The sequence below is a fragment of the Talpa europaea genome (genome assembly GCF_964194135.1).
Source record: "Talpa europaea genome assembly, chromosome: 11".
In the NCBI taxonomy this organism is placed as follows: Eukaryota; Metazoa; Chordata; class Mammalia; order Eulipotyphla; family Talpidae; genus Talpa; species Talpa europaea.
The window spans coordinates 103,935,007-103,959,965 of NC_140078.1; the positions used below are offsets into that span (position 1 = coordinate 103,935,007).

General features: G+C 60.3%; 1 protein-coding gene across 4 annotated transcripts in view; it reads right to left on the bottom strand.

Moving 5' to 3' along the window:
* The window catches only part of CNTN4 (contactin 4), a gene marked incomplete at both ends in the record, with an annotated part of 224,911 nt that overhangs the window by 72,036 nt on the left and 127,916 nt on the right, over positions 1 to 24,959 (bottom strand). For all 4 annotated transcript variants that reach the window (XM_084246783.1, XM_084246781.1, XM_084246782.1 and 1 more), the window contains 4 exons: positions 7,602 to 7,752; positions 14,332 to 14,461; positions 16,310 to 16,446; positions 23,060 to 23,244. In XM_084246783.1, coding sequence (XP_084102909.1) covers positions 7,602 to 7,752; positions 14,332 to 14,461; positions 16,310 to 16,446; positions 23,060 to 23,244 — 603 coding nt within the window. The remainder of the gene's footprint in view (positions 1 to 7,601; positions 7,753 to 14,331; positions 14,462 to 16,309; positions 16,447 to 23,059; positions 23,245 to 24,959) is intronic.

The window sequence follows — 24,959 nt, forward strand, 5'->3', positions numbered from 1 at the left end:
GGGACGACGGGTGTGCAGCAGAGGAGCAGGCGCCGCCGGGGCGCCAGGCTGCACGAGGAGTGGGTCTCGTCTCCGAGATTCCACCCCCTGGGTTCGCTCTCCGTTTACTCTGTGCTCCCAGTAATAAAATGGAGACGTCCCCTTTCTCCTCTGATTACTTCAAAATGTTGCTGTTAATATGACATTTAATAAAATTTAATATTTAATAGAATTTAATAAAGCGCAATTTTTGTTGGTGTTTGAGTGTGTGGGGTGGAAACAAAACCAACGAGAAAACAAGCGAGAAACAAAGCAAAGCAAAACAAACGAGATCCGCTGTTGCTGAGGCCATGGTCTTGGCCCTGACTCGGCTCGTCCGCGTGGTGAAGGGGAAGGAAGGTCACTGGAGTGAAATCCAGGATCTCCTGAGCTGTCATTCACTGACCGGATTTTTTCTAACAATGGAAACAATCCCATTATTCTGCAATCACAGTACAGATCTCCTGCTTGCACGCGCACCTATACGGATCATATGCACAAACACAATCGCCAGGCGGTGCGTGGAACTGTCTGTGGCCACTCTAAATGCTACCCGGGATTCTACAAACGTACAATGTAACGCTGGGGATAACATCTGCGCTTTACTAATCAACGTAACTGCAGGATGCCAAGTTAACAAGGACAATACAGAGACAGCTGGCGCGTCCAGCCTCTCCACACCTGAGGGGCCCGGGGACGCCTTCACACCTGGGCGACCCAGATGTGGGTCATTTGCGCTCTTGTTCTACGTGAAGAGGGCTGGTCGCGTTGATTCAGCTGCTCGGCGAGGACGCCTGGCAGGGAGCCCTGGCCCGACGTGCAGCTGACAGTTCGGGCTGTGCGCACGCGATTCGGTCACGGCCCACGCCGCTCGTGGGCTCTCCACGGACCCGCACCTTTGGGCCACACCGAGGTGACATGCTGCCTGCCCTGTCAAAGATTCTCTGTAGCTTGTTTTATGGGGTAAACCTGGGTCTAAATTGGAAACACAAAACTGGTCACAGAAGAGCTGCATCTCGTTTTCCTCTCGAAATTTCTTATAACCAACCTTTGTAACAACTTCGACCACGAGCATCCCTCAAGGACAGGGATCCACACACTGGTTTCGAACAAAGTTCCTCTCCTCCCTCCCCCACACGCAATCCTGGCCCCATCGGGTGTTCTCTGTAATAAGATTCATGTCTAAGCAAAGTTGGGAGACTTAATTCTTGGCGATTCCCAATGCAAACAGCACAGTAAGAGCTCCAAGGTGTGGAGTAACTTACTAGATCGCAGAACACGGCAATGCCAGAGTGCACCCCCGCCCCATGTAAAATACTGTCTCTGCCGTGTGCAGCTTCACTCTGGGGTCAAGTCTCTCCATTAAAAAGACACGACATACCCGGCCTCCCCGCAGCACTGGTTTCTCCAGCTTGCCCTTGACCTCTACATAACCGGTGGGACGTCTGAACAGCCTGAGGCACGTCTGTGAGATCACGTATCTGCTGGAGCAACGGCATCTCGGGCAAGATTTTTCTGAATTCTACTATCCAGCAAAATGACTGTTTTCAATGTTATAAACACGGTGTCCCTGGTTCTCTCCGTCCAGGTAGTGGCACAGGGTGTCCGAGTCTGCTCCGGGCAGGTGCTGCTGCGGTGCGGCCCGGGGAGGGCCTTGTGCTGGGCGGGACACGAGTCGCCCGCAGACCGCGCTTCCTGGGCTGAGCGCGCCAGCCCGCGTTTGCGTAACCACCTCCGCCCCTTTGGAGCAAACCGCTGCCTTTCACCTAGAACCCTTCAGAGCAGATCGCTGCGGGCTCAGCACGCGTGGGAACACCTCGACGCCCATCTCACCTAATTTCCACTACGTCCGCAGCGATGACGGTCCGTAACAGCCCCCGAGCCCACCCTCTGCAGCGCCAACCTTGACTCTATGGAGGTCAAGGTCACGCCAGGAACTTTCTCAGCTCCCTCTCTCGGCAGGTCCATCCTCGCCATCCCCGCGGCCCACGCCGGGAGCACAGGCCCACCCTCCTGTCCCGGCACAGCTCCGCTGGGCCAGCGCCCGCCCCTCCTCCACGTCCTCACCCCTTCCTGGCCAGCCAGTGTCACGTTCCTCCGCCTGCAAGTAAGCCCACGCCCTCCATCCTGGCCACGGATCCGTCCCTCCCGCCGCACAGCGAGCGCCCTCTTGTTACCTGCACCACAGGGTAATGCGGTCCACTCCACAGACCCTCACCCACCCTCATCGCCTCAGTCAGAGGCCTAGGGCCCAAGGTCCAGGCCTTCATCCCTCCGGGAGCTGACTCTGGCCCGCCTGGGAGCCACACCCGCCCTCCAGCGACCGAGAGCTATGACGTCCCCGGCGCCCCCCGCATGGTGCAAACACACCTGTTGGGGTCAACTGCACGCAGCACCCAGTGTCACCGAGTGGACCGGGAGGAGATGCCTATGGGCCCCAGAGCCCCGCAGGCAGCATCGGGTGATGGACATGGCGCTCTCGGTGCACTGGCCACGGGAAGCCAGCACCAACACCCAGAGACTCTGCCTCAGAGACCACAGGCGGTGAGCAAAGTGCCCGGTCAGGGCCCGGCCTGTGGTCTGCTACATTTCCAGCACCGCTCAGGCGGGTGGGGCTCCTGGGGGCTTGTCCCATGAGGATGCATCTTACAGCAGCCTGCGGCGTCGCTGACCGGCTGCGCAGGATGACCCAGAGGCGTGGGGGGCTGAACGGTTTTTGCTGACGAGAGGGATTGAGTCTTTGCTTTGTTTCACATTAGAAGGCTTCCATGATATCATCACGTTGTCTGATGTGGGCAGGATGACAGGAGCACAAGATACTCCTCATCCTGGCGAGAGCAGGAGGCGGCGTCGTGTCCACTGAACACATGCTCATCTCTGATCCTGCGCCCTCACTGGGGCCTCACCAGCCCGCCCCCGCCCCGCCGGTGCCACACGCTGGGTACACAGAGCCCCAACGTGCTCTTGCAGATCATCTGGCAAAGGCGATCAGCGACACCAGGATGGGTATCTACTGGGAGGGACCTAACCAGTCCAGCCAGTGGTGACCGAGACACGAGGACAGAACGACGCGCGGGAGACTACAGAGGAGCGGGCCTGGGCTCCTGCCCGCTGGCACTGCCCGCCGCGCCTGGCAGGCTTCTTCCCGAGAGAGCGGCGTGAGGAGCCCAGGCTGCCGGTGGTCCCCGCCCGCAGGCACAGGCGCCGGCTCCTGTGAGCACGCGGCCACATCACTCAGGGCTAACTGCTCTTAATTACATGCCACTCTGCTGCCAGCACCCCCGTGACCGCTTACCCCGGCTGATGACACAGCTATTGTCTCTGAACAAAGGCACCATGAGGTGGTTCAAGGACTTAATCCGCCTCTTCACCTAGTGGCTCCCAGAGTGCGCAGCCAGCCCCGGAGTCAGCCCCAGCTCCTCCCTGGCAGCCCCGAAGCCACTGCCACAGCCACCATCTAGTCCTGAATGCAGGACCTCCCGGGTCCCCCGGCTGGCCGCATCTGCTTCAGGAGGATGGTCTGGGAGCAGAGCTCTGTTCACTGGTGCTTTCCGGGGTCACAAGGCCCGCGTGCTGCAGCAGTGGAGGCCAAGCTCGTTCTGCTTCCAGCCAGGCTGGAGAGATGCGGCCTGTGGGCCCCAGTCCCGGTGCTGAGGATGGGGCCCGGCAGCCTCGGGTGGGGGTGTGCCCGGTGGTTCTGGGCCTCCCACCTGCCAGGCCTGGGTGACATCCCCTCACGCCCTCTGAGGCCTCCAGGAGGTCGAGACAAAACACAACTGGGCGGAGCCACTAACATTAACATCAACAAATGGGGTAAAAATGGAGCCACAGGCCCCGGGACGCAGATGACAGGAGCCGGAGTAGGAAGCACCCGAGGCCTCTGGAGCCCTGAAGTCCAAGGTTTCCACGAGTGCGTGAGGCACGGGATGTGGGCGCCCGTCACTCGGGCCTGAGGCTCCTGATGGCCCTGAGCCAGGCCACCCCTCCCGCTCACCCTGCGTCGTAGTGCCCGCCTGTGGGGGAACCCCAGGCTCTTCCCAGCTCTGCCTTTTCTGCTCCTGGCCTCCCTGCCCGGCCTCCGGCCCTGCGGCTCGGGTCTAAGCCCTTGGCCCTGCGCTGCCGTCCCTCCCTGGCTGTCCACGGGGGCCGCTGCCCATCACAGGGGCAGCATCCCCTCTATCACACGCCTCATACCTCGGGCGAGGGCTGGCCAGCAGGTGGGCGCTGCCCGTGCGGGGCGGCTCAGGCTCCCTGAGGCCCTGCCCTGGGCGGGGGAGCCGGGGCAGTGCTGCCCTGCCCGGGAGTCCCGGGCTGATGTGAGAACAGCTCGCACTCGGTTTCCAGGACCAGCCAGGTGACGAGGGCCTGGGCGCCAGGAAGCAGCCAGCAGAGGCGTGTAGCCACATCATTATGGAGATGAACGGCCTCCAATTACTGCGAATCCGTAATGGCTCCCCCGGGCAGAGTTCCTAGCAAGGCGCTGTGTGGCTCTGCAGTGGGGGAGCACCCGGGAGCACAGGCCGAAGACAAGGTGGGGGGTGTCACCCCCACCCCCTGCCCCAGCCTCGTGGGCACACACCTGGCTGTGGTGTCCGGTGCCCCCCATGACACGGCAGCTGTGGGGTGCCGGGACGGGGCGTCCCTCTGTGCAGATGCCTCTGGGAGGAGGTGGCTGAGGGCAGGGCCAGGTCCTTCGAGCAGCCGACAGAGCCCTGCCTGACACCCCATCGCGGCCGGTCACCCGCGTCCACCTCTGCCTGGCCCGCGTCCGTCCAACAGCTCCGGGACCCAGGCCTTTATCAGAGATTCTGCTATTTCTGTATTTTGATGTTTTTCTAACAGATCAAGTTCAAGCTCATCTGCCTCAAGTGCCTTCTGCCTAGAAACTAAAAGTAAACAAAATTATCAGCCGCATTCACCGAGGAGGTTTAATTGCTCAATTAGTCCAAATGAGATCCATGCTGGGAAGAGAAGGTGGGGACAGGCCTCCCCTGCGGCCCACGTCCTGGTGTGCGCCAGGCTCCGCTCCGTGGCTACCCTGCCCCGCCCGAGCCGGACCAGCGGCGAGAACCAGCGGCCGCCGAGTGCCCGGGCCCGCCCCCGGCGCAGCACGAAATAAGATGCCGGGAGGTCTCCAGGTGTCCGCACGCTGACACCAGACCAGGGACTCGGGCACTAGCCTTCCTGAGATGAGGTCACCACACGATGCGGCAAGACGGGACCCGTGCCCCGGCTAACGCTAGCCACCGGGAGGCAGCCCAGGAGAGCAGAGTTAGGGCGCGCCGCGTAAGTAAGGCATGGTTCCGTAGCCGGCGTCTCCCCGGCCGCCGCGTCGTCATCTGTGGCTGAAACCCGCAGCGGTGACCGGGCCATGGGCTGGTGTCTCTATGTCCGAGGAGCCTCAGAGATGTTGGTCCCTCCGAGGAGTGGCCGCGGCGACTGTCGGTCTCTCGGTCACAAGCCGGGGCCGTCTCCCCACTTCTCTGTCGCGTCTGCCCTCTCTCCTGCACTTCCGTGGGCGGGTGTGGAGGCGCTGCGTGAACCCCGTTAATCCAGCCAGCGCAGAGAACGGAAGCTGGAGGAGACAGCTGGGCAGAAAGCAGCCGCCGAGGGGCTAGAGATGGACTCTCCACACCGGGGTGCGGCTCCCAGGCGCCCGCAGCGCAGCTGGGAAGCAGCGGCCAGTTGCCGCCACCGCTCAGGACGCGGGGGGCCCTGTCTCTAGGCCCCAGTGCCGAGGAAACGGGGAGCGTGAGCCCCGCCCGGGCAGAGCTTCTCCCACGGCAGCACCACCCTGCCAGGGGTGCCCCCGCTGCTGCGGCTTTCCAGGGTGGGGTGGCCCCAGCAGACCCCGCGCCTCCGGGGATGAGGAGCAGCCCTGCGCAGCCCAGGCCCCGGCCTGTGCTCATCTGCCCCATGCCCAGGCCCCGACCCCTTTGACACGCGTCTCTTCAACTATCGTTTAGACGATATGTTTTCTTTAGATCATTGTGAAGCTGGAACTTTTATTTTTTTTTTTTTTTTTTTTTTTTTTTTTTTTTTTTTTTATATATTTTTTTTTTTAATAGAGGCATGCTTTATTTATTTGTTTGCTGGTTTGTTTGTTTGTTTTGTTTATACATGCACTGGGTACAGTCAGAAGCGCGGGAGGGTGAGAGAATTCACCAGAGCCAGAGCGGGGAGCAGAGCAGGCAGAAGGACCGAAATACACTGCTGAGGGGAGCAGCGGGCGGCAGGAGAGGTCTGCACGCCATGTGGGACCCTCCTCTGGTGGCCGGGGAGCAGCCGGGGATCGAACCGGCGCCGCAGAGGCCGCGCGCAGTTTCACAACCCAGCGCTCAACCGCTGCGCCACCGGGGAGGCCCATAGATCATTGTGAAGCTGGAACTTTTAAAGTGTAGCCTCCCTCTAAGTGACGCAGGTGCCGCGGTCCAGCGACGTCTCCGTGCGCACCGAAAGCACGGCTCGCCCAGGGATTCGGGGGAACGTTACAGTGCAGAAGGAGAGTCTGCACGGGGAGAACCAGGCTCGCGAGCACAGGCCGTCCCCAGCATGAATACACGCCAACCTTGAGAGCACTACACAGAATTTAAAAATTTATGATACGACAGAACCTGGGCGGGGACGTGTATTGTGAATTTAGTATGTGTGTGGCTCCACCGTCTAGAAACCACAGCAGGTTTGTTTGTGAAAACGAGGCAGGACAACATCATCAGCGCAATGGCCTAATTTGCATATGCAAATCCAAAGGTGTACAGGTGTAATGTCAGAGACAAACACATTTTTACAGGCTTCCTCCTTGCATCCTGAGTACTTGACCTTTAGCATCAATTAAAATCAATATGTGTGCAGCTGGTAAATGCTACCTTATTTATGGGTGACAAACAGAGACTGAGGCATCACCACAGTTCTCTAATGATCCCACAGACCACAGAGGGCTGAGGCACACTTATAGGGGTGACAGCCGAGAATAGGTCTCAGAGGCACCTGCCATCTGGTGCCCCAGGACCTGGAGGCCCCAGACCACCTCTGTCTACACCATCAGCAGTGTGCAGTGTGCGTGTGATCGCTGTGCTGGAGAAAATATACAGCAAAGAGTTCAGATGTGGGGGGATCACACGGTTTTGTTTCAAAAAGACATGATTAGAATAGTCAAAGCCATGTTATGTGTAACAGGAGACTTGGAATTAACAGATACTTAGCTTCAAAAAGGGAGAGACTAGCAGGAGACTTAACTGCCAAGGATTTGGCAAAGACATGAAGTGTCACAGCAAAGACTGGGATGTATCTGTTTGTGCAAAGAGCCAGTAGGATAGGGAGAAGCAGGCAGGACTGCAAACACGCTCTCGGCTAAAATGAAGCAACTCTTCCCGCCCTCGCCGGGCAGCTGCCCCCACAGCGCTGCGCCTCAGGCTCTGGAGGCAGGATGACAGAGACCGAGCCTCTGCCCGCTCTTCAAGGCGTCCGTTCCAGGATTAACATTTAGCCCATGAAGAGCGGACCGACGAGCCCCCTCCAGAGCCAGGAGTAACTCACCAACAATCGCTGCCGCTAAGCACAGGCCGGAGCCTCGCCCGACGTACCTTTCATTTTCTCGCAGGACGTCCCTTCCCTTCTTCCAGGTGTAGGCCGGTCGGGGGGACGCTCTGGGCTTACACTCGATGACCACTTCGCCTCCCACTTTGACGAGAGTGACCCTTTTTAAGAGGGTTCTCGAAAAATCTGGGCCTGCAGCTGCAAGAGAATAGAGGAAATAAAACAATCAATTACTCTGGAAGGAAAAAAAAAAATCCCTCCAGATCTTCCTTTCACCTAATTCTTTCTACAGTGTGCTTATTAGTGCCTTAGGCATGGAAGGGAGGAAGTTAATTTTTCTCTGAAGTAAAGGGAGCAGCACCGACAGCCTTGATTTGTTAAAATCTGCGGTGTGATTTGTGAGCGGGTCAGCACGGCGTGTGAGAGCCCAGCGTGGTGAGCCTGTGGCGAGGGGACAGACCCTCATCGCCCGATGGAGACTTTTCTTGTTAACAAAAAGATTCCACGTTCAAATGCACAAACATTTTTAAAATTCAGGGAGACACACGGGGAAGACCCAACAAGGGGATCAGCAGCGGCTCTCTCCGTCCCAAGCCTCTCCCCCACATCCCTGAGCCCCACCTTAAAGAGGGGTCTGCTCAGCAGCCTGCTCCCCGCCCCGTGCCCCTGCCTCTGAGAAAACCGCTCACGAGCTCTACTGATGTGCTGAAAGCTTCACCCAGCTTGACAGCAAAGACGCAGTGGCGTGGAATGTTAAGGGCCTGATTTCTTTCCTGACACAAAAGATCTGTATCCTCAAGGAAAAAGTACTAAAAAACAAACATACAAAAAAAACCTCTCGGGGGAAAAAAAATCTCCATTTCTTATGAGTTAACTTAATTGGCTTAACGTAGTCTAGGCCTCTTGGTGAGGAGGGATTTGGCTCCCGGATTCTGAACGTTACCATATTTAAAGCCCCAAATCCCCAGACTTGGGCCTAATGGAATTTACGACCTCAGACCATGCTGCATGTGGACTTTAAATACCAGCCACAAATTGCCTGAAGGCAGACAGGGAGAGGGAGAGGGAGAGGGAGGGAGAGAGAGAGAGAGCGCGCGTGCATGGCAAGGGTTAATTTCTTGACTGTACCAGAGCCCACATGGGAATGACTGCAAAAAATAAAACCAAGCGTCAGTGGAAGCGAGTTAATTTTTATTAAGTGCTTTTTGGTGGAATACTTCCAGTAATTGCCTAGAACGAAATAAAAACGGGAAGCTCACTTTTTAATGGAGTGATGCAGGCACACAGGCGGCGGGGCTGATGATGTGAAGGTGAAATCAAATAAATGAATCGAGTACACAAGTGATATCTCAATCTGTGTACCTCCGTTCACGAGGGGCCCTCAATCAGACAGTAATTCTATCCTAAGTGCAATTAATAAGCTGAGTGCATGGACAGATGTTTCTGCTGGAATGAGATAAATGCATTCCCAGCGTGATCTGCACAGTCGCATAATAAAATCGCAGCGTTCCACGAGGGAGGAGGCCAGGACAGACCCACTCGGGTTTTGTGTGATGAGAACACTAACAGAACCGACTGTCTGGGTAAACGCGTCAGCAAGATGAAGGGACAAGCTAAATCCCTAACACTAACACTGCACACCACACAACCCTTGTGTGCGTGCATGTGAGAAGACAGCGTGGTGGAAAAGGCTGCGTGGAAACGGCTCAACTATGAAATGAGTGAAAACCACAGGGCCGGGAGAACCATCCAGAAGCACTGCCCAAGGAGAGAGCTGGCGCCAGATGAGGGAAGAGGGAGACCGTGGGGTGCGTGGGGAGCGTGGGTGGGGAGTGCGGTTTTGCTTGGGGCGGGTGCTGAGCTGAGCTAGCGGGTTCTGGGTGTGGTTCCTGCAATTAGTTCCTGCAATTTGGCATAAACCAAGCCGGCTGTTCTGCTGACACCATCCCCAGAGCCCGCCCCGCCTGTGCTTATTTGCAGTGCAAAGAACGTTCACTCTCATCCTAGGGAAACACCTGAATGGACATGTTTGTGTAAGGAAAACCAAGGCTCTGGGAGCTTTTTTAGACAGGGTATTTTGTGAGACAGAGTTACAAATCTGTAGCGCATAAGAAACCCCTCTAAAAACCAGAGCTTTCGACACACATGTATTTTTATCACTTTAGGAAGACATTTTTCATCTGTTCAGGAGGAATCCTGCAGTTGCATCTGAAATGAGTTTACATAAATCAAACTCTGTCCAACATATGGGCGGATCTGTCAAGAAACTATGCCGCTTGTACAGGGCCTGGAACCCACGAGGTGGGCCACACAGGAGCAGACGCTGCCGTCTCGAGCCACCCGCGCGGGGCCTGTGCCTGCGCTCCCGGGGCTGTCCCGGAGGGAGGCGGCTCCTCCTGGATTCCACACCCAGACGCCTCTGCTGACTCCGCTGAGAGTCGCGACCCGCCGCGTCCACCCGCTGTCCTAGCCCTGAGAAGCCTCCCGGCCTCCCTTGCCGCACTTCTAGGGCAGAACCGCCAGCCTGCAGCCATTTCTGAGCCTGGCCCCGAGAGTGGTTTTCCTGACATTCCCCCATTTTGTGACCACCGCTGGAGCCTGTGTCCTCTGCGTCCATGCTGCTTGGAGCACCAGCCTGGGGGCTTGCTGTGCGTGGGACTCCCAGCCAATGAGCCTGTAATAGCTGCCACAGAGTGGCCGGCGCCATCCCCAGGCCGGTGGCAGCAGGACCACTTCAGGGGGCACTCAGTGTGCACTGACGTGGGGCTCCCGGGGTCCTCCACACAGGAGCAATGCTGCAGTCCCAACCACCTGCGCTGGGTGCCTGCGCCTGCACTACCTGGGCTGTCCGGGAGGCAGGCGGCGCCTCCTGGATCATACTCCCAGGGAGACCAGAGAGAGTCCCCCTGGCTAAACCGACGCGCTCCCCACGCCCGCAGCTAGAGGGCGCTGCTCTCTCAGCGTTAGACTGCGGCCACCGTGGGCCTCCGGGGGTGGAAAGGCGGCTTTTTATTATTCATCCATGATCTCTAACACACTAACCTCCCATTAGCCGCAGACGTGCGGGGCTGAGAGCCTCTCTGCGACTTTCAAGGGTTTGTTTTTACTTAACTAGATGACTCTTGGTCACATGTCAAGGGTATTTTAAGTGGCCACAGAAGCCTGGGAAACAAATCTGTGCCCTGGTGTCACTTCTCAGGAGACGGCGAGACGCTGAGTCCTTCCTGGATGCGCAGCGCCAGGCCTCCCTGGGAAGGGCACCTGCTGCAGGACTGGTGAGGAGAGCACCTTCTCTGCCTGCCCAGGCCTTCTCGGCCAGTCTGCAGGAACCGCGCTGGGTCAGCCCGTGGACGGAGGCCAGGAGGTGGGTATTTCAGAAGTTCAGGATGGCAGATTATGTTAACGTTTACCTAGTGTCTTTAGTAAGCCCTAATTCCATAAAACTATGCCTACAGTGCATTGATTCGGGGGGTTCTGCTTCGAAGGAGGTCTTGCTGGCGTCAGATTTGAAAAACCCCAAACTCCCTGGCATGCCGAGCAGAACACTTGGAGGCTGGAGAGGGTGGGCAGGCTCCTCTTTGCAGGCCCATCTTTCCAGGCCGGCTGACTGACGTCAGCCCCTGCCCAGGGAGCCAGGAGCAGGAGCCCTCCACGAAGCCCCGAAGCCCGGGCTCTTTCCCAGCCCAGCCGCGGGCGCCCACGCCTGCTGGGTGCCGTCCAGTTCCCGAGGCTGCTCCCCAGACCCGCCTCCTGCTCCTCCAGGAAGTGAGTGGGCGGTGGAGGTTGTACTTGCAGTCCCAGGCGACCTGCTGAGCTGGAGGGGGCCGCGCTGTGCACAGGTGCTGGGCCCGGGAGCCCGCCTGCCGCCTGCCCCGCCCATGGCTGCTCCCCACGTCACCGGGGACCGGGTGCGGGGAAACACCTTACAGCAGGGGCGCACACAACCTCTCGTGGGAAACACAAACTCTTGATTCTGAAACAGTAACAAGACTCCCCAAGGCTGCCAAACTAGCAGGGAGGGTCCTTCGCCTGCCCCCGGGGCTTCCCAGGTGGGGTTCTGCGCTGTCTCAGGTCTCAGCATCATGGCCTGCGGGGCAGGGGCACTGGCCGCTGGCACAGTGGGGATGTCCGGGTCTGTTAGCGCCGACAGAGCCTGCGGTGCCCACGCTGAATTCGGGACATAGAACTCGCCCTCACCGGCCAGCATCCGGGGCTGACGGGCAGCAGGACGGAGGATCTCCGGTTGTAAAACGGGGCGCCTGCCCTGACAGCGAGTGAGTGTCCTTGCAGTGGGGTGTGGACACTGGCTTGACCATGCCCAACCCAGAAGCAGCTTTTCCTGGGACTGCTGCTGGGCTCCGTGTCAGTCTGGGGGGTCCTGCCAGTCTGGGGGGTCCTCTGGCCCTGGCACGACCCTCAAACACCATTCAGGACCTGAGGGCCCAGTGAGAGAGAGGTGCAGGCGTCAGCCACGACCTGGCTAACTGGGCATGTCTTCAGATGATTGGCTCGCAAATTAGAGGGACATTCAGGCCCATGACAGCTGCCTCTTGGGGCGTCTCGAGTTCCCCTCTGCTGTGGGGTATGACCCCAGCTCCTTGCTGAGCCAAGGACACGCGCCAGGCGTGCTGTGCGGCCAGGCTGGTGAGAGGGCAGGGCCGCCAGCCTTGAGGCGGGCACCCTGGTCTCGGGAATGGGGGGGTCATGCTCCCGACCGCAGATTCAGATCTGGCATCTTCACAAGTCGTCGCCCCTTCTTCCACTGTCGGGGCGGGGGGGGGGGGTTGCCCCGTCTCACCGCTGGTGCAGACACCAGGTCCCTGTCCGGCCGCGTGCGCTGACCCAGGGGAGGCCACGGCCAAGGGCTTCCGTGCCTCGGTGTCACTTTAACTTCGTTTCTCCGCTCAGGTCAGCGCCGGCGGAGTCTACCACGGGTAACACCGCGTCCGCTCTGTGGCCGGGAGTCCAACGGTCCCTGCTTCTTGTCCTACAAACACCGCGACCTGCAGCGCCGGGGTCACGGCGTGGCCGGACGAGCCCCCAGGGCCTCTGCGCCCTCAGAGTCAACTGTCTTCACCCTCATTCTGGCGAGAGGGACGCTGGGGTCACCCGGTGATGTAACCGCTCTGCGTGGCCCCGGCGGCATGAAGCCTCTTCTCCAGGATCCCCTGAAACTGGCCCCGAGTTGGTGTTTCACACCAGGGCGCACTCGCCCGACCCGCTGCTGGTGCTCGACTCAGGAGTGTGGAGACGCATCCAGGCTTCCGCATGTGAGAGCCGCGGACATCCCCTGTGGCCGAGCCTTGTTCAGGCTCCTTCCCGCTGGTCTGGAATATCCCTGGGCCTATTTTGTGTCCAAATAAAAACTATTTCTCAGGGCCCGCTGACCACTGGCCATCAGTGGCCACTCCCACAGTCCCGGAGCCCGGGGACCCCGTCCTGCCTGCACGCTGGATGGTGGTGGGACGACTCGGCCTCCCCCCTGCCCCAGCTCTCGGCTGGCACCCGGGGGCAGCATCGAGAACTGCCCTGGACGGCACAGCTCTGACCGGAAATGAGTCTTGGGCCTTGAGCCCAGAAAGGGTGGGGCAGCTCAGGGGGCTGCGCGAGGAGTCATCACCGGGGAACAACACCCACGACCCCAAAGGGTACCTTAGAGGTGAAATGTTGGCTTCAGGGATGCGGCTCTGAGCCGAGCAGACGATGTTTCTGAAAATGACACTGACTGTTCCTCTGAAAGGGCCGCTCCTGGACGACCGGCCGCATCTCCTTTCCATGGAGAAGGACACACTGTCTCGTGGGCCGTCCCGGGTCCCCCACAGTCCTGGTCTCTCACAAAGCACCTCGTGAAGGCCTGGCGGGCACCCCGCACGCTGGCCCTCTCCGGGTGCACGGGGGCTGTCCGTGCTGTCACCTGATTTCTTTTTGAAATTTTCTTGCTTTCTCCAAGAAATGCCAAAGTCAGACGAAGGTTTCTCCGTGAGCTACACACAAGCTCGTGGCCCAGATTATTTTGTTTTTAATGCCCAAAAGTTTCATCAATCCACTCAGGCGATGTTTTCACTTACTCACTTATCAATTTCCTTTTAAAAACACTCAGCGCCATCACTCAGCACACGCGTGTTCTTGCATTTGCTCGGTGTTTGCAGGGCGTCCGCCATGTCCCGAGACGGGCACCAGGACGTCACAGGGGCTTCCAGTGCAGCGGAGAAAAGGGAATGTGAGGTTGGGAGGGAGGGGACACGTCTCCAGCAGGAGGCGCTCGCTTGGCCAGGGCGCAGCGGGGAGCTGGCCTGGAGAAGGGGAGGAGCGGAGCGGGGGACATGCCGCGGGGCGCTCTCCATGGCCTTTGGAGGGAGAACAGGGGCGCGGAGCTCCGCCCCGGAGGGGCAGGCAGGAAGGGCCCGGCTGAGGACGCTGGCTGAGGACGCTGGTCCTGGCCAGAGTCTGGAAAGCCCAGGGTGCAGGGACGCGCCCCTCTCTGCCAGCTGTTCCCACAGCCTCTCCCGACCCGTGCTGCTCCTCCTTCCATGCTGAAGTCTGCACCAAATCAAAGCCTTTCTTCTGCTTGGCTCGGTTTAGAGGCGTGGTCGGTGCAGGAATACAGATGAGGCGGGCGGCCCCCCGGCAGCCTCACAGGCTCCTCTGGAAAGCCCCCCGCCGCGATGGGTGGAAAGCAGCCTGTCTCTGCCGCAGGGCTCGGGCAGACCGTGCGTGGCAAAGCTCGAGTCAGTGAGCGACCCGAGTGCGCGTCTCCCCCTCCAGCCGCAGACTCACCTATCACGCTGAGCTCCGCGCTGGCCAGGACGACGCCGTGCTGGTTCTCGGCCACGCACTGGTACATGCCGGCGTCCGACAGGTTCACGCTGCTGATGTTGAGGGTCCCGGGCTCCATGCGAACCCTGTCCTGTGACAGAGAAGGGGGCCGGACCCGTGACCTCCCGCCGCCGGGCCCTCCGGGCAGTGCGGCGGTGAGTTAGATCCCCGGGACTTCGCGGGAGGCACATCGCCACCCGATCAGCAATTTACATAACATGATCTATTTATCTGTCAGCCACATTGGTGGCAGGTCAGATGCGAAACTCGAACATCGGCTGGTAAATGGAATTTAAATTGTAGGACTCTCTTGAGTTCTCATTGATTTCAGAGCGAAACCTTTCAGCGGCATGTCCCCGCTGAATAGATGAACTTGAAATTTAAAATGCCTTTTCACTCTGAGTTTGTGCTAACTGCGGGGCAGGGTGGGTGGAGACCTAGCGGATTCACCACTTAGAGCATTGAGCCGCTGGAACTCTGGGCAGGCCGCACTTTGAAGGTTAACAGGCCTGCGGTCTTCTCGGAGGAAACAGAGGCAAATATTTTAATATTCGTTGTGGTTTATAAAAAAGGAACAAATAAGTACCAATAATTAAGGTTCCCTTCCTCCTGTGGTGCACGCGGACCCCCACGCAGACCCTTCTGGTGGGACCATCTGGACAAGCCCCGCTCCCCGTTTGGTCAGCCTGAGGGTGCGGGAGGAGCCTCAGCAATTCTCTTGAGCACCGGGGGGAGCCACTGAAACAGGCGAGCTAAAGGCAAGCAGGTGCTCTGTCTGCCTGGGGGTGAGGGTTAGCGGGCAGCCCCTCAGAAGCTTCATCAGCCCCAGAACTCCAGGCCCTGCAGCCAGCCAGGCGCGGAGGCACCCTTCCTGCCGCTGCCCCGGCCTGCAAGATGGACACGGGATAGCAGGCTCCCGGGACGGACCGGGGCTGGGGGGCCCGCAGGTGGGCACCTGAGTGTCCGGGGCCCTCACCCTCCAGGCCTTTGAGCAGCAGCCTGCTCCGAGCTTTTATTTCAGTAGTTGCATAAGCTAAGATTTGTATGATGTTTCTTTTCAAAAATCCATTTCTGCATCTCTCCAAAGTGCCTGATCACTGCTCTGACGAAGCTCCTTCATTCGCCTCTTGGGCCCCCCAAGCCAGGCTCAGCCCCGTGTCCTTCCTAGAATGGCCTACAGTTGCTCGTCTTCCTCCTGTTGTTGGAACCTTAGTGAAGGCCGCCTCCTCCTCCTGCCCTGGGTCTCGTCCAGAAACACATCTGCTCAGGACCTGGGGCCTGATCCCGGGAGTGCGATACACTAAGCTCTGTCTCAGGGCCGGGGGTCACGGCCCGGGCCTTCCTGCCTCCCCCAGCCGCAGCACCCTGGTCAGCCAGGCATCGTTGGGGCTGCTTTTCCCATGGGGTACCAATAGGTGGGGGGGGGTGGCCTACACCCGAAGACACAGCACCCTGTTTCCAGAGAGGAAACAGGCTCTCTGGAGCCCGGCCAGCCACCACCTGGCATCTGCTCTTCCTGTTTCATCGGCGTGATGAGCCCGCGTGTGAGTGTGTGGCCACGGCGTGTGCGGGGGGCGGGGGGGGGGTGGCTGTGGGGTGGCACCCTTGCTGCGCCGTGAGGGCAGACGTCTCCCGGGAGAGGAGTGTGGGCCAGCCTGCCCCCCATGGGTCTCAGCGCCGACCTGTGTTGCAGACCTTCCACCACATCCCCTGCAAAGCCCAGGTGACCCGGCGGGGAGGCTCCCGCGCAGCCCTGGGCGGGACCAGGCGAGCCCTGGCCTTACACACACCCCGCACTGACCAACGGCCTCGGCCGCCCCTTCCACGGCATTTGGTTGCGTGTTATTTTGGAAACAGCTCACCATCCCATCTCCATGGCAACGAGGCCACATGAAGCGTCACCGTCACCCCGAGCCACAGTGATGGTCGGTCGGCTTACCCGAGCCAGCAGCGGCTCCCCGTTCTTCAGCCAGCGGTACGTGGGCCGCGGCCTCCCGCTCGCTCTGCACTCCCAGAAGACGTCCTCCTCCATGGCCACGCGGACATCGTTTATCACCTGGATCCAATTAGGTGGAGCTGCAGCGGGCCAAGAGCAGAGAGAGGCCACTGTTGGCGTGTGTCAGGCCAGCCGGTCCCCCACGATCTTGGCAGGGGACTTCGGCCAGGCCTGCTCGGGGCTGGGGAGGACGCTGCGGCCTATGGGCGGTGAAGGGCCTGGGTGGGGGCCTGGGGGATTGGCGTCCTCGTCACTGAGGGCAGGATGGATAGGGTGGGCCCTGTGGGACCACCCCGCCTTTGTGTGGCCCCCCTCCCCCTGCAGGGGCTGACCCTGCGCCCGCCACTCCTCCTGGGCCGGGCTTGGTTTCCTGCCGACACAGTCCACTCCCTGATCCCTGCACAGCTTGAGGGGCCATGGGGCACGTTCACAGCCATGGGGCAGGGCGAGGGCAGCTCCCACAGGTGCCTGGGATGCCCATAGGCCCCCCTGGTGGAAGAAGCCCCTGCCGAGCCCCAGCGCAGACAGCAAACGGCCCTGCAGCCTGGCCCCGCCTGCCCGGAGAAGCTGTGGGAGCAGGACACGTCCCCGGTGGACGGCTGAGGCTGCCCAGCCTCGCCCACTGTAGGGCCCCCCACGTGCCGAGGACAGTCCTGGGGCTCCTCTCCCCGCCAAGACGCTCATTACCCTTTTATTTTAAACTGCTGACTTACTCTAAATAGACAGTTACCCACAGAACGTGGCCCTAGAACCTCAAATCCCCGCATAAATGCTACGTTTTTACTAGAACCTTCTCCCTGCCCACCACCCATGGCAGGAGCTGCAGGCCCAAGTCCCATGCGGCCCGCACGGCCCCACCGCCCAGGCCAGGCCACAGCTCCCTGCTCCGGGGAGGCCGTGCTGCCTTGCTTTGTTCTTAATGGAGACAAAGACACTGTCCAGTCTGCGTCCCCAGGAAGTCCCCACACGTATCCGTCCCGGCTGGAGCCCATCTCAGGCTTGGTAGCGGGTGTGAGTGTCGTCTGGAGGAGCTGTCCCTGGGGCCCGGGAGGCCGTCTCCTGTTGGAGCCCCCCAAGGCATGCGGTGCTGAGACAAGGAGACCACGAAGGTCATGGCTAAAAAACGGATCAGCCTGGGCGGGAGGACCGGCGCGTGGACAGATGGGGCTGTTCTTTCTTGAGTCTGCAAAGCTATGTCTGGGGGACAGACTAGATCAGAAAAAGAAACAGACCTGACGGCGCAGAACCTTGGTGGGGAATGTGTGCCCGGACGAGGCCAAAGGCTGAGAGCATCCTCCCTGTCTGGTAACTGCCCGGGGGGGGGGGGGGGGGCGCTGCTTGAAGCAGTGAGCACGAGGTGCACCGGGCACTCGGGACGCTTGAGCACGAACGCGAGGCCTTGCGCCCCTGGCTCCCGCTTAAACTCTATCTTGTGTCTGTCATTTCTTGGTAATTTCCACGGCTCAATCGGATTCCTCTCTCAGCCCTGCTCACCGGAGCTGGTCTCTGGCCGCCTCCCGCGGCGTCGCTGCACAATGGTGCCCGCCACGCGGCCTCCAGGGCAGAGCTGGCAGCGCCGTTTAATTAAAAGATGCTGCTCAATATTCCTCCCTTGCCTCTCGGTGGGCTGATCCGGGAGTCGTCATTCCGAGAGGCGCCGGCGCATCCGTCATGTCATTTAAAAGGAGATGACGTGTGGCGCCGGCCGGGTCGCCCCTCCTCGCTGACCCGTGGCCGGGAACACACCCCACAGGTGGGCAGCCGGCGGAGCCCTCGAGGGTCCCGGCTTCTCCCTTTGCTGCCGGTGAGCGATTTCACGCTTTTCAAAGAGCAAAACCCAGTCTCGCCAGCGCGGGCTGCTGGGCTGACGCATCGCTGCCCGGGGAGGCCGGAGCGGACCTTGGCAAAACGAGGCCCTGCCCCATCCTCCCGCCGCTGAGGCCAGGGAGCTCAGAGGCCCCTTCCACCCTCTGCCCAGGACGGGCGCGGCCGGTGGGGCCGATGGTGGCCATCATGGCACGTTCAACCTGGGGCACAGCGGCCCCCCACAGCATCCACGCAACGAAAGGCAACAAGCCGAGCTGCAGGAATCCGTATGGAATATTAACAGCTCAGCCGACTTTTCAAAGACAGCGAGGGGGGAAATGCAAGGGCAAGTGTGACTTACGAAGCAATGTCAAGTTGAAGTTAAAAAGGAAACATCAAAACCGCGTGCAGAGACAGATTTCAATGCCATGGATTTCCTGTAACACTTGGGTTTTCTTTCAAAACCAGAGGAAGCAGGAAGCGAGACCTTGTGTTCTGAAAAAAAAAAAAAATCCGAAGAAACAAAAAGAAGCTGGTGCAGGAAGGAGGCCTGAGAGGGCCTGGCCTGGCCAGCCCTGGCGAGGTGCTCACTGACCAAACGCTTCCAGAGGCTGCGCTTCCTCTCCCGGCAGGCGAGGCGGTGGCGGCCGAGGGGCGCCCGGCAGCTCCTGAGCAGCCAGGTGCGATCGGCAACGCATGGGTCTTTGCGGGCACCGGCAGGGCCTGTCTTTGCTGTTAAAGTCAAGCCAGTCCAGAGAAGCCTGATTCAAAGCGATGACGCACGTCCCACCAGAAGCGCTGTCTGGTCAGTGGCCCCCAGGAAGGGGGTCCGGATCCACAGCACAGGGGGCCGTGGCGCCACGGAACACGCACGCAGACGGGCGGCTCGGAAGGGAGAGGGCAGCCCTGAGCGGGGCCCGTGCTCCCGGGAATGCACATCACTCCTCGCTTCTTTGGCCGCCTAGTTCCACCCCCTGGATGACACCAGCCCGTCTCCCGCAGCGTGTCGCAGGCCGTGGTGTCTACCTCGTGCCCAGGTTCCCCTGCACCGGCACCCTCCTGTCTCAGCACGGCCCTGGGCAGGCGAGCAGCGGGATCGCTCTGGAAGGGGCTGCATCTCCATTCTCTCCCGTGGACACACGTGGAGCCACTGGCTGCATGGAGCGAAGCACACTCCCGTGCTGGGACACCCGCCCGGCCATTCCTGTTCTTTCAAGGTCTGAAGCAGAAGAACCCCTCACCCAAGGCCACCTCAGTCTTGTCCTCACCCCACTCAGCAGGAGGCTGCATGGCCACGTGGGGACTTGACCCCCGCCGCTGCGAGTCTCCGGGCTCAGGAGCAATCTCCTCGTTGCCGTCTTGTCTTCGGTAAAGGGCCTCGGGGGCCTGGGTTTCCGCCGGCTCTCAGCTGCTCCGGGGGTCCCAGCTCAGGGAGCCGGGAGGCGCAGTCACCAATTTCTCTCTCTCCCCAGAGTCATTCTTTTCTTCATTCCCCCTTTCTGTAAATAAGCCCTTTGCTAACCTTTCTGCGTGTGCCTGCGGCTGAGTCTCAGGTAAGTCCCTTTGTCGTGCACGCTGAGGCCCACGGTCAGGCCACCCGCGCACATCAGGCTGCCGGACACTGTCATCGCACAGCAAGGCCATGGCTGGCCGTAGCTCCCGTCCCCCAAGTTACAGTTTGGGGTGATTATCTCTCTGGGTCTTATTTTCTTATAAAAAGTAAAGGGCTGTCCCCGGCAGGCCCCTGCACCTCACCGTTGCCTAACGGGAGACGCCCTCACGCCTGCTAGCAAGGGCCGCCGACCCCCGGCTTGGGGCAGGCTCTCCTCACGCACCCGCCCAGAGGCCGGTGGGGGCCCGTCTGCGGGGGAGGAGGTGACTGCGCCGGCAGGATGGGGTGGGAAGGCAAGCAACTATCCTGTGAATTAAATCCGTTCGCTCCTTCCCCTCCTTTCTTCAGGATGATGACTTCTCGTCTGCTTTGTGTCGCTGTCTGCAGTGCGGACGCCACGGCACGCAGCCCTGCCCAGAGAGGCAGGAGGGCCTGGGCCTGCTGTGGCTCACCTCAGCTCCCTCTGCCCCTGGAAGCAGCTCCACAGCTGCCCGGGGACCCTGCCCGGCTGCATCAGCCCCCCAAGCCCTCGGCCCACCCTGGCCCCACAGCACAGCCCCCCAGGCCACGCCCCACCAGTGTTTGGCATTTTAATACAACTGCAGGCTGTTTCACCGCCCTCGAGCCGCAGGACCTGCCTGCCCTGGCACCTGCAGTCCAGCTCTGCTCTTACCACGCAGACTTAAATCAGCACAATCTCTGCAGGGATCAGCTTCCTGATCTAGAATGTGGGTCACATCAGGGAGGACATGAGAAGTCTTTTGAATCTAACTCCAAAATACACCCCGAGTCTCTCATTTCCTCTCCTTCCGAGAGTCCCAGCCACCGCCCAGGCCCAGCTGACGCCCTGAGCCGCTCCCTGCGCCACTCTGGCTACCTCCTCACCACAAAGCACCGAGGAATCTTTGAAAAGGAATCAGATGGAGTCACCCCCAGGCTTAACATTCTCCCACGGTGTCCCAATGCACTCAGACAGATTTCCAAACTTGGCTTGTAGGGAAAGCAGAATGCGCAGCCTCCTGCTTTCTCACTGGGCCTGAGGCACCCGCTTCCCAGCCCCAAGTCACACCAATGGAGTCGTCTCTCTGCCCCAGGACCCCCTGGAGGGCCGGCTCCTTTCATGCTTTGGCTTCAGCTCAGAAGTCAATTCCCTGAGCACCAATCTGATGAGCCCTCCCCCAGCTCCTAGATGTTTTCTATCCTAACTTATATTCCTAATTATCTTCTTCATAATTCTGATCACAACATGCAATTTTCTAGCTCATGTGTTTGTGCAGTCGTGTATCTCCTGTCAGCGCCTCGGGAAACACAAGCTCCTTCAGGGCAGGGATTTGTCTTACTGCCCGGGTGCCTGCCGCGTGGTCGGCAAGAAAAAAAAAAATTGTTGAACAAATGAATAATATATTTAAGTCATTTTGGAAAAACTCGCACTTCATACCCTTAAAAATAAACAGACCCAATTTTAGGAAATGTTTTAGGCTAAAAAATGTCCAAAAGGCAGACTGAAACTAGGCCACGCTGGGCAGGGAGGCTTGCGGAGCGCTGGAAGCGGCTCGTCCCAGCCCTGCCGGTCTGGATGCCGCAGCCACGAGCAGCTCACAGGAACCCTCAGAAAGTGGCGGGGCGCAGCACCAAGCAGGGCTCCCCAGCCTGCCGGAGCATGCCCCAAGCCTCTGAAGGGGGCCAGGTGGCCTCAGCGCCAGAAGGACAGTGGCGTGGTGTCCAGGCAGCGCTGGGCACACAGCTGTGGCCGCCGAGGGGCACGCGGGGGTGGGAAGCGTCACACCCACTCCTGGTTACGAAATTCCCAGGCCTTCCCAGCACGCTGAAAACAGGTATTTCCCTTACAAGAAAATCATGAAAGGGCAGATGGCATCATTCATTCGGTCGCGCATCTCAAACAACAGGACCCACTGGCGCGGGATGGGCAAGTGCAGGCAACCAATGAAGAGGGAAGGAAGGTGGCCTGACCCGGCCACTCCCAGGCGGCGCCTCCCTGACTCACGGGACTAACTTAACACTGGTGAGAGAGACGCAGCCCAAGTGCTTGAAAAGGGCGACAGCACCTCACAGGCCAAATCTGCAGCCTTGCGGCTTTCAAACGTGGGGGCTTTTGAATGTGTGCCCCCTCAGATAAGGGGGCAGCTGCCAGAGCGAAGGAGGAAGCAGGGCACGCTGTCTCCCATGGTGGGGCTCGTCCTGTTGCTGTCGAAGGACAGGAGCGTTAAGGGGGTGCAGATGACTCAGACAAGGGCTGCCAGGTCACCATGTGGAGTCCTTTCTAGAACCTTCTGTGCTCTCCCACCAGGCCAGCTCAGATGTGGGGAGTCCGCAGGCTGGGCGTCGCGTGGGGGAGGCCGCTAAGGGCTGGCTGGCGCCGGAAACCTCCACCCGCTTCCAATCGCTCTTCCTAAGTCCCTCTCATGACGATTCAACAAAATCCTTTGGTCGGATCTTAGAACCAAACTGCCCCGCAGAACTGCCGAGAGAAACGACTCTCGTGGCACCGGTTACCCGAGTGACGGGCGTGGAGAGCAGGGCCTGGCTGGCCCCAGAGAAGCGCTCGTGGCACCCACACACGCTACCGTGTGCTTGAACCGCTCGGGGTAACATCAGTCCACGACGCCTCTCTGCAGTGCCCAAGGCTGGTGGGGTTCAGACCAGCTCCAATTCGCGGCACTCAACCTGCTTTCTAAACGCCTGCCCAAGGCAACCTTTCCCAGACTCCCCTTCGCTGCCCTAACGGGGTGTCCGAGGCCGGCGCCACCCTCCCGTGTGCTTGCCGTGTCCGTCGGGTTGGGTGGGGAGGAGTGGCTGCAGCGGGGAGTCTCGGGGTGAGGGGGCTCGTCGAGCTCCACTCTGGCGAGAGCTAAATTCGAACCCCACGCACTTGGAAGCGCCGGCTGCACATCAAATTGCCCCAGAGAGGAGCGTCCCAGCGGAGGACACAGCCCGAGTCAGAGCCCCAACGGGGACGAGCGGACGCCCTGCCCGGCAGGGAAACGGCTCCTGCGTCAGGCTCACAACCGGACAGCGGCCGGGAAACAGCTCCCGCGCGAGCCCGCACCGGGCCACCCCAAACACACGGTCTCATTGCTGCCCTCTGCCTGTCCGCACCCCCGGCCCCCACCCTCGCGCTGCACCCCAGGGGATGCTCTTTCGGCGCAGACCCAGGCCCGACACAGGCTGCGCCCTCCCCAGCCGGGGCGAGCCTCCGGCCTGCGGTTTCACCGCGCAGAAAGGCGCAGGCGGCGGGAAACCGAGGCATGACTCACCGTAAAAGGTCAGCTGGCCCCTCGCCACGTTCCTCCCGCGCAGGTTCTCCGCGACGCACTCGTACAGGCCGGCGTCCTCCTGCTGGAAGTTGGGGATTTCCAGAATCCCGCCGGTCTCCCGAATCCGCGCCTTCCTCGCCATGGCCTTCCCGTCGGCTCTTCTCCAGAGGATAGCCGGCACCGGGCTGACGGCAGCGAGAGCAGGGGGCGCCGATGAGACGGCGGCGCGCCCGAGAACCTTCGCATCCGCCCCCCTCTTGGATCCCAACTCATGCTGCCCGGGCAGGGCGGCCAGGCCTCACCCGCCCGCGCCGTCCCTCACCTCCCTCAGCCCTAAGTGAGGAGACCAGCTTCCGCGTGAGGTGCCGCTGAGACTTTGGGGATTGTTCTGTTTACCTGTTTTTGTATTTAAATACTGTATTTTTTCCCCTAGAGCATTTGTTCTTTCTAAGCCGTAAATGTGAAGGCTGCAATGCCAGCACACAGGCGGCGGGTGAGGACGGCGTCCTGCCGCTCTCCTCCCAAGGAGGTGAAGTGGGCTCGCCCCCCGAGTCTGGGGCGTGGGGGTTCTCTGGTGACTTTGACCCTGGAACCAGGCAGACGTGGTTCTGGTCTGGCTCAGAAGTAAGCAATGGGCAGCTGCTACTTTCTGCCTCTTGGCACATCCCCTCTGTACCCTCATTTGGGGAGCAGTTTGGGGGGAATTGTTACTGAAATAGTGAGGTAAGGGAAGACGCAAACTGGGGGTTCCGATGTGCTCGGAGCCACCCTGCAGCTCGGGGGCCTCTGTCTAGGCTGGCGGGAGCAGCGCGGGGCAGGCTTGAAGACCGCAGCTTCCCAGCAGGGGACACACCTAGTTCCTTACTTGTTTTTCACAAAAACACAGAGAGAAGCAGCTAGACTGAAGACTTGCTCATCTCTGGAAAACCTGACTGGCATTTAAAAAATCAAAGGCATCAACTCGACTCTCCCTGCATTAGGAGAATTTCGGGTCACTAGCCAGACACTAAGGGGAGTGGGGGGGCTCTGTTCCACCCCCCAGGGACCCCTTCCCGGGGGTGTCCGCTGCTAAGGGCGCAGAGATGCGCATCTCCGCAGTTGGCTGTGGCGCTGCAGGCTGGAGGGGCTCAAGCGGGATCTCCTGTGTTCACCCCAAGCTCTTCAAGCGGCCTGAATGGGGTTTAGACCATCTCGCCCCTCCCAAGAGCACACGGCAAGGACTCTGCTCTTTCACCGCAGATTTTTCAAGGCGTCACTTGCAGAGCTCACCAGACAGATCCAGTCTCCTGCCTTCACCTCTCCCCTGGTCGGGCTCCCTACTAGATACACGGTTAAGGGTAACATGGGGCCCCGCCCCAGGCCGGGCAGGGTGTCCGGCCCTTCCGGGCGTCCAAGCTGCCCGACAGCCGGCCTTGAAGGCGCATCAGCTCTGTTGGCACCTGGGGTGCTACGCCCTCTGGGCCCAGCGAGGCCTCTGCAGAGTGTCCAGCGGGGCAGACGCCGCCGCAGGATGAGTCCGACCCGAGACACGGACGCCCGAGAGGCCTCCTGCTAGAGCAGAGAATGTCACGAACGGAAGGGGCATCCTCCCCCCATGGCTGCTGGAAAGCACAAAAGCCGAGGACAGTCAAGGCAGAGGGTGGGAAGGTCAGTCATGGCCTCGGCGACTCTGGGCGGGGTGTGGGGCGGGCAGAGACACACACTTGCCCCGAGCGCCCGTGCCGTGGGTCACGGCGGCCCCAGTGCCGCCTCTGTGCTCGCTGCCCTGGGTGCACCTGCTCCTGAGCGCGAGAGCCAGGGTGGCTCACGGCGGCCGCCCCCGAGGGTCTTCGGGGCCGTCTCACGGCGCTGGCGGGGAGCAAGCGGAGAGGAGAGGCTGGCAATTTAGAGGGCCATTCAG